Source organism: Geotrypetes seraphini, chromosome 2, assembly GCF_902459505.1.
Source record: "Geotrypetes seraphini chromosome 2, aGeoSer1.1, whole genome shotgun sequence".
NCBI classification, from domain to species: domain Eukaryota; kingdom Metazoa; phylum Chordata; class Amphibia; order Gymnophiona; family Dermophiidae; genus Geotrypetes; species Geotrypetes seraphini.
In genome coordinates, this window is record NC_047085.1 from 498,352,296 (window position 1) to 498,361,571 (window position 9,276).

Sequence of the window (9,276 nt, forward strand, 5' to 3'; positions counted from 1 at the left end):
TCTGAAAGGACGGTGCTTTTTTTTTTTTTTAGGACGGCGCTTTTTTAATTCAAAGCCGACGCTGAGGCTTCTCTCTCGATCCCCGCCTGGTGCGGTTCGAGAGAGTAGCCGCGGCGGCGGCTTAGATGCGCTGTGTTGGGGGGGTAGGCAGGCGCGGGGACCGGGTTGCGCGCTTTCACGCTCAGTGGATTTCGTGGCTTCTGTGGTGCCTGAGCTGCAGGAGAGGGTGCGCTTAGCATTTTATTATTATAGATGATTTTGAAATTGGCTCATATTCTAAAGGTCCACAAAAATTTTCTTGATAAGTTTTCTGAGCTTTGTAAATTTTGATTAGTCCATGATAAATTGCCACGACGGAAACAGCTCCGACACTCATAGGAATTCCCCGTGGCTTTTACAAACCATAGCGCAGTTTTTAGCGCCAGCTCCGATGCACATAGGAATTCCTATGAGTTTTGGAGCTGTTACCCCCCGCTGCTGGCGCTAAAGAACATTATATGGTTTTGTAAAAGGTGGGGGGGAGGGGGGATGTTTTTAAGGAACCAATTAAAAAATGCCCATGTATAAGCATTTTAGAGACATTATTTGTAAATGTTACTGAATGCCCTTTTGAAAAGATAATGAGAAGTTTAACATGCTCCCTTTTATCTTCTTATTCCGTAGATGATGACCTCATAAAAGAAATTAAGGTGGAGGAGGAACATTTGGTAGAGTGTGCCTCAGTACCAGATGAGCAGATAATCCCTTCAGAGAAACTCAGTGAGAAGGGATCTTGGCATCCGCATGAGGAAAAGAGCTTGAAAGAACAGACAACACCCAGTTTTGAGACAAAGCATCAGCCAGAGGAGTCTACTGAAGATAGCGGAGGCGGTCATAAAACCCAAGAATCTGCAGCCTTTCAGGTGCAGCCAGGCACAGAGAGACCATACATGTGTACCAGTTGTGGGAAGCACTTCCGTCAGAAGCAGACCCTCATCACGCACCAGAGAATCCACACAGGAGAGAAGCCTTTCCAGTGTGCCGAATGTGGAAAGAGCTTCCGGCAGCAGCCAAATCTCATCACACACCAGAGGCTTCACACGGGAGAGAGACCGTATGCGTGCACGGATTGCGGGAAGAGCTTCAATTGTAAGCAGAATTTAATCACGCACCATCGAACCCACACGGGTGAGAAACCCTATGTGTGTGCTGATTGTGGGAAGTGCTTCAGTCAGAAGACTAATCTGAGAACGCACCAGAGAAATCACGCTGGGGACGGGCCATGCAAGAGCAATGAAAAGAAGCCTGGGGGACGAAGGCGGAGACTCAAAGCTGGAGAGAAATCGTCTTCCACCTCAGGGTTTGAAAATGGGCTCAAAACTCGAAAAGAAAAGAAGACGTATCAGTGCACTGTATGTGCCAAGGTCTTTGGTAACAAGCAGATTCTGATCAATCACGAGCGCATTCACACTGGAGAGAGACCCTTCACGTGTATAGAGTGCGGAAAGAGCTTCATTCAGAAGCAGCACCTTCAAACGCACCAGCGAACCCACACAGGGGAGAAGCCTTTTCCGTGCGGTGAATGTGGGAAGCGCTTCAGTCAGAAAGCTAATCTCGTCAAACATCAGCAAAACCATATCAATGAGAAACTTGGCCTAAATGATTCTGTAGATGGTGTCCCAGGGCAGAAGCGCAGGAAGCTTCTGAATGCTGGAAAAGGCCAATCGGATTCAAAAGATGGCATTACAGAGAGACAATTTATATGTAATGTCTGTGGAAAGAGCTTCCGTTGGTGGTCAGGCCTTACCAGTCACCAGAGAATTCATACTGGGGAAAAACCATATAAGTGTACTGAGTGTGATAAAAGTTTTAATCAGAAACCCAACCTTTTAAGACACAAAAAGAACCACACTGGAGAAAGACCTCATATCTGCACCAAATGTTCAAAAAGTTTCATCCAGAAGCAACACCTTGTATCGCACTTAAAAACACACAATAGGGAGAAGCCACCTAGACGTTCTGAATGCGATGAAACTTTTATACTGTACCAAAAAACTCTTACAGGGGAGAGACGGTTTGCCTGCACTGACTGTGGGAAAAGTTTCACTCAGAAGCAAACACTAATTTCCCACCACAGAATCCACACTGGAGAGAGACCATATGTGTGTTCTGAATGTGGGAAAAGTTTCCGCTGGAGGCCAAATCTTATAGCACACCAAAGACGGCACACAGGCGAGAAACCATATGCCTGTAATGTATGTGGCAAAAGCTTCAGCCAAAAGGCAAACCTCGTTAAGCACCAGAGTCTCCACATTGCGTGGAGAACATGTACATGTGGGGTATGTGATACATGTGTGAATAATGGAATATTCCCAGGAGCCACTTCTGAGGAGAATCCTTTTGGCTGGACCAGGTATCAGCAGAGCTTCAACTGGATGATAAAACATCAAAGACCCCCAAAGCAGAAAAAGGAGTTCCCTTGCACCGTGTGCCAGAAAACTTTCTTCCATAAACAAACTCTCATCACCCATCAGAGAATCCACACTGGAGAAAGGCCATACAAGTGCACGGAATGTGGTAAAAGCTTTATTCAGCAACCACACCTGCGAGCGCATCAGAGAATTCACACAGATGAGAGGCCATTTTCTTGTAATGAGTGTGGGAAAAGTTACAGGCAGAAAGTAAATCTTATAAAACACCAGAAATGGCACACTGAGGAGGTACTTTACCTGTATATGGAGGATGGGAAAGACTTGGGTATGGAAGAGAACACCTCTCTGTTTCAGGGAATGCTCAGAAAAGTATTGAGGGTGGGAAGAGATTTATTTAGGACTCGTACAGGAGAGAGGCAGTTCATATGTACCATCTGTGGGAAAAGTTTCCGTTGGTGGTCTGCTCTAGGTAACCACCAGAGAATCCATACCGGAGAAAAACCTTTTAAGTGTGTTGAATGTGGGAAAGGCTTCAGCCAGAAGCAAGCTCTCGTCGGTCACCAAAGAACCCATACGGGGGAGAAACCTTATAAGTGCACGGAATGTGGGAAAAGCTTTAATCAAATGCCCAATCTCTTGAGGCATAAAAGGAACCACACTGGGGAGAGACCATACAATTGTACTGAATGTGAAAAGAGCTTCACTCAGAAGCAGCACTTGGTGTCGCACCAACGGATTCACACGGAAGAAAAACTTTATCAGTGCAGCGAATGTGGGAAAAGCTTCAGGCAAAAGCAGCATCTTCTGTCACATCAGAAAATCCACAGAGATGGAAAACTATTTCAGGGTACTGAACACTTTACTACCGGAGAGAAGGAGTATACCTGCACCCAGTGTGGTAAAAACTTCAGTTGTAAACAAAACCTCACAATACATCATAGAATTCATACAGGAGAGAGACCATACAAGTGTCCTGAATGTGGGAAAAGCTTCACCCAGAAGCCCAATCTCATAGTGCATCAGAAAATTCATTTAAGAAATCTGACTAACCATGCAGAAGGTGGAGATTCACAGGATGCTAAAAAGCCAGCTTCTCGCTTGGAGAAGAAAAGATATAAATGCACTGGATGTGATAAATTATTCAGCCGCAAGCCAGCTTTTCTTGCTCATCAGAAGATCCACACAGGTGAGGAATTGTCCGTAGGGCCAGATGGTAGGAAACAGATAACCCAGAAGCCCCCTCATATAAGGGAGAAAAAAGAGCTCTCCTGTGAAGATTGTGGGAAAAAATTTAACTGGCACTCCTCTCTCCTCATTCACCGTAGAAAGCACACGGGAGAGAAACCGTATAAATGTGCTGAGTGTGGGAAAAGCTTCAATCAGAAGACCAATCTCACACGGCATCAGAGAAACCACACGGGAGAGAGACCCTTCTCGTGCACTGACTGTGGGAAAGGTTTCAGGCAGAAACAGCATCTTCTAAACCACCAGAGAACCCACACAGGAGAGAAGAGGCATCCCGAAAGAAGGAAAAAACGTAGCAGGAAAGCCGTGAAATAATGCAATATGCTCAGAAAAGGACTGTTCCGAGAAGTTTAATCTACACAACCGTTGCCCATAAACTGTGAGACCCGTACAGTCCTATCGAAGGAAGTGATAGTATCTGTCGTGTCATTGCTAAGGGCCTTTGTGTGTTACTGCAGTGTTCCTTATGGTTAGCATCATGCACCGATGTTTCAGAGACGTAGGTTTAATTCTCAGTGGGGGGTTCTCCTTTGTATTGGTCAAGTCAACGGCAAGTAATGGAGAGTTAGCTCACACAGCTCTGAGAAGGCGGTAGAGCTTCTGATCCTGCTGGATGTAGGCATTGGCTGACACAAGAGTATCTCTGTAGAGACTCCTCTCAGCCGCAGGGATCTGTACATGACTGGGCATGTGGGCAGAAAACCACTCCCTCCCCAGGCTTATGTGGGTTAGGTTTGAGGACAGTTGTTGACTCCTGTTCCCTTCATGACAAGGCACAATTAGCTCTGGCTTAGCCCAGCAGAAGGATAAAGAAGTCTTTCCAGGAGGTAACCAGTTAGCACTGTGCTCCCAAAGACCATTTAGTTCTGTCATAAGAACATAAGAATAGCCTTACTGGGTCAGACCAATGGTCCATGAAACCCAGTAGCCCGTCCTCACGGTGGCCAATCCAGGTCACTAGTCCTTGTCTAACCTAGGTCTTGCCAATAGCTAGGCAGGGCATAAAGTTACAAGTTATAGGATAAGCAGGGGGGGGGGGGGGTTCTGACTTTCATTGCTATTGCTCAGTCACTCCTTGACTTGCTTATTGCATTTGAGAGCTAAAACTGGATGACAAAAGATTAGTGACAGATTAAAGAAGAAACAGAGGGACACACCAAAGAAGAGTGAACTGGCCCGAGTGTCAAATGGAAGGTCCTTAACTTTTGGGTTCTGATCGTACAAAATACAGCCCTGAACTGCAGAGATGATCAGTTAAGCTTGAACTGTATTGTGCATTTGAGGGGGGGGAGAGTCATCTTATCCCAGGACAAGCAGGCAGGTATTCTCACTAGTGGGTGATGTCATCCGACAGAGCCCCGATACGGACGTCTCACAAGCATATTTTGCTTGAAGAAACTCAGAAGTTTCGAGATGCCCGCACCACGCATGTGCCAGTGCCTTCCCGCCCGATGCTCCGGGCGTGTCTCCTCAGTTCTTTTCTTTCCGCGGAGCTGAGAAGTTTTACTTCAATTCTGCGCTGATCGAATTCCCGTTTTTTGCCTTCTATTGCCGCGGTTTTGAGTTATTTTTCTCTTTATCGTGTGTTTTTTCTTTCTTTGGTTTCTTTTTAAAAAAAAAAAAAAAATTTCTTCCGGTGATTCGACCGGGGCGGCCGCGTGGCTCAGGCCTCACTCCTTCGATCTTGCGGCGGAGCTTTTTCGGCCTGTGTCCCGGCCAATTACCAGTTTTAAAAAGTGTAGCAAGTGCCAGCGCGCGATTTCGCTGACGGACCCGCATCGACGCTGCCTGCAGTGTCTTGGTCCAGAACATTTCCCGAAATCGTGCCGGCCTTGTTCCACTCTCACAGCGCGTGCGTTCAAGCGTCGCTGTTTTTTGTGGGAGTCGATGTTCAAGATGGAAGCTGCGAAGGAATCCTCAGCTTCGACTTCGGCTGGTGCTTCGCCTGTTTCTGCGAAGCCCCCCACCACTCCTGCTACGCCGGGTCTCCTGAAGCCGGCGTCGTTTGTTCCGGTTTCGGCCCCGCCTGCGGCTTCGGTGCCTTCCTCCGTCCCCTCGGATCAGGTACCTTCTCCTCCCATTCCACCAGTGGTTCTCAAAGTGCCGAAAGCTTCCAAGCAAAAGCACTCGACCACGAAGGAGCGCGAAGACCGTACAGGAGGTCCCACTTTAGGTGCGGCTCCCTCCGTGTCGGCTTCGTTGCGGTCCCTTTTGGAAGCTCAGTTTGTCGAGCTCATGCATACCATGGGACCCAAGTTGATTGCCACGATCCAGGGTAACCTCCTGGTTCCGGTTCCGGGGGGCGGACCGCCCCCTCCCCCTCCTCCTCCTCCTCGCCGGTCGCTCTCGCTGCTTAGCGAGGAGGAGCGGAGGCTGGCGGCCGGTCCCTCGAGGTGGGCCTCCTTTAGTGACATGCCCCCTTTGGAGCCCATTCCACCTTCGGACGAAGAGGTGTGGAATCCCCCTTCGGGTAATTGAAGCCCTGGGCATCGCAAATCACAGGAAGAGTTCTTCCGCACTCCTTACCAAGCCTGGACTGCATCTCGAGAGGCATCCAACCTCCCGCTTCTGCGCTCCACGGCCTCCAGTCCCATCTACTCCTTGGAGGCGTCTGGGGACCATTCTAAACATCGTCGTTCGAGATCCCCCTCCCGACACCGAGAGGGGCGTCGATCCAGACATTCTTCACGGCACTCCTCGCGGCATTCTACAGTGTCACCACAGAAGAAACTGCCGCGCAGGGGGTACTCCTCATCGGATGTGTCTCCGCCGGGACCAGAGTTCGAGGAGCCCTGTGTCTCTTCTTCACCATGTCGATCACAGACCTCGGTGGACCCTGAGGCCTCGACTACATCCAGTCCTTCTCATGGACCTGTGCGGGCGGACCAGCTGTCCTTTTCCTCCTTTCTCAGGCAGATGGCGGATGACCTGGACATTACCTTGGACTCCGGTTCTCGGTACTCCAAGGAATACCTCGACACCATGCATTTGCCTCATCCTCCAGCGGAGTCTCTTCGTCTGCCTCTCCACAAACTTCTTGATCAAACGTTCATGCGATGTTTTGAGACGCCATACTCTATTCCTGCGGTCCCTGGCAAGTTGGATGCACGGTACCGCACGGTTCATCATAAGGGGTTCGAGGGCTCCCAACTCTCTCACCAGTCCCTGCTGGTCGAATCCTCCCTCAAGCGCTCTCATCCGTCCCAGGTGTACGCCTCGGTGCCTCCGGGTCGCGAAGGCAGGACGATGGATAAGTTTGGCAGGAGGGTGTACCAGAACTCGATGATGATCACAAGAGTTCTCAATTATACTTTTCATTTTGCAACGTATTTGGAGTTCTTCCTGCCTGTGCTTCGGAAATTTACACCCTACATCGAGTCGCAGGCCCGCTTCGAATTTGAGGAGGTCGTGGCCTCGCTGTCCCAGCTTCGACTGCAGTTGATGCAATCCTCCTATGATGCCTTCAAACTCTCGGCACGGGGGGGCCGCCTGCTCAGTGGCTATGCGTCGCTTGGCATGGCTCTGGACCATAGACATGGACCCGAACCTCCAGGACAGGCTTGCCAATGTTCCTTGTGCAGGGGCGGATTTATTTGACGAGTCCATCGAGACGGTGACAAAGAAGCTCTCGGACCATGAAAAATCTTTTCAATCCATTCTTCGGCCCAAGCCTAAGCCGCAGCAGTCTCGGCCTTCTCGGCCGCCCTTGATCTATCAACGGTGTTATGCACCAAGGCAGGCTCCGGCTGCGAGGCAACCATCGAAGAGACAGCCTCCACAGAAGGCGCCACAAAAGCCTCAGCCTTCTGCTGTCCCCAAGGCTCCTCAGCCTTTTTGACTCTCTCTTAGGGAGCATAACCAACCTCGTTCTGCCATCCCCCGTTTTCCCCAGTGGGGGTCGCCTCCATCATTTTTACCATCGATGGACGGCCATTACCACCAACCTCTGGGTCCTTACCATCATCAGGGAAGGGTACTCTCTTCAATTCCATCGGGTCCCTCCGGACCACCCTCCAAGAGAGTATCCTTCCAACTTGACCCAGACCGCCCTTCTTCTTCAGGAAGCTCAGGCTTTGCTCCGGCTCCGGGCCGTCGAGCCGGTCCCTGTGGACCAATGCAACCGGGGGTTTTACTCTCGGTACTTCCTTGTTCCGAAGAAGACGGACGACCTGCGCCCCATTCTGGACCTCAGGGTCCTCAACAAGTTCTTAGTCAAGGAGAGATTTCGCATGCTGACCCTGAATTCTCTCTACCCCTTCCTCGAGCAGAACGACTGGTTATGCTCTCTGGATCTCAAGGAGGCCTACACTCAAATTCCCATTCATCCGGCCTCTCGCAAGTTCCTCAGATTTCGGGTGGGACATCTACATCTGCAGTATCGAGTGCTTCCTATCGGCCTGTCCTCGTCTCCCAGAGTCTTCACGAAGTGTCTGGTGGTAGTGGCTGCTGCACTCCGGAACCAGGGTCTTCAGGTATTTCCTTACCTCGACGACTGACTCATCAAGGCCTCCTCGGCTCCAGGTGTCATCTCGGCAACCCTAACCACAATTTGGTTCCTGCAGCGTTTGGGCTTCGAGATCAACTTTCCCAAATCTCATCTACAGCCTTTTCAATCCCTTCCCTTCATCGGGGCGGTTCTGGATATCATTCAACTCAGAGCATTCCTTCCTCCTCAGCGCCTGGATGCTCTTCTTCATCTTTGCCAGTCCATGTCCTCTCGCCAGTCCATCTCAGCGAGACACATGATGGTTCTCCTAGGCCACATGGCCTCTACAGTGCATGTGACGCCTTTTGCCAGACTTCATCTCAGGATTCCTCAGTGGACCCTGGTTTCTCAATGGACTCAGGTGTCAGACCCGTTGACTCGACACATCATAGTCACTCCTGCACTTCGGCAGTCTCTACTTTGGTGGATGACCTCTTCGAATCTATCCAGAGGTTTGCTGTTTCACACTCCTCCCCACCAGAAGGTTCTCACAACCGATTCTTCGACCTATGCATGGGGAGCCATCTGGATGGTCTTCGCACTCAAGGATTCTGGACCAGTGCGGACCGACTCCATCAAATCAATCTTCTGGAGCTCAGAGCCATCTTCAATGCTCTTCAAGCTTTTCAACATCTACTTCACGACATGGTGGTCCTCATTCGCACAGACAATCAGGTCGCCATGTATTATGTCAACAAGCAGGGGGGCACGGGCTCGGCCTCCCTCTGCCAGGAAGCTCTTCGAGTCTGGGATTGGGCAGTTCGCCATAACGCCTTCCTCAAAGCTGTCTACATTCAGGGGAAGGACAATGTCTTGGCAGACAACCTAAGTCGTCTCCTTCAGCCTCACGAATGGACTCTCCATTCCAGGCCCCTTCATCAGATCTTCTCTCAGTGGGGGACGCCTCAGATAGACCTCTTTGCTGCTCCCCACAACTTCAAGCTGCCTCAATTTTGCTCCAGGATCTACACTCCTCATCGTCTCGAGGCAAATGCTTTTCTGGTGGATTGGGGGACTTGCTTCCTGTATGCATTTTCTCCATTCCCACTCATTCAGAAGACTCTGGTCAAGCTGAAATCCGACCATGCCACCATGATTCTGATAGCTCCTCGGTGGCCCAGACAGCCTTGGTTC

General features: G+C 50.1%; 1 protein-coding gene across 2 annotated transcripts in view; it reads left to right on the forward strand.

Moving 5' to 3' along the window:
* The window catches only part of LOC117354458 (zinc finger protein 585A-like), a 61,725-nt gene extending 56,701 nt beyond the window's left edge, over positions 1–5,024 (forward strand). For both annotated transcript variants that reach the window (XM_033932040.1, XM_033932042.1), the window contains exon 4: positions 664–5,024. In XM_033932040.1, the coding sequence (XP_033787931.1) occupies positions 664–3,971 (3,308 nt within the window). In that variant the 3' untranslated portion in view covers positions 3,972–5,024. The remainder of the gene's footprint in view (positions 1–663) is intronic.
* The last annotated feature ends 4,252 nt before the right edge of the window (positions 5,025–9,276 follow it).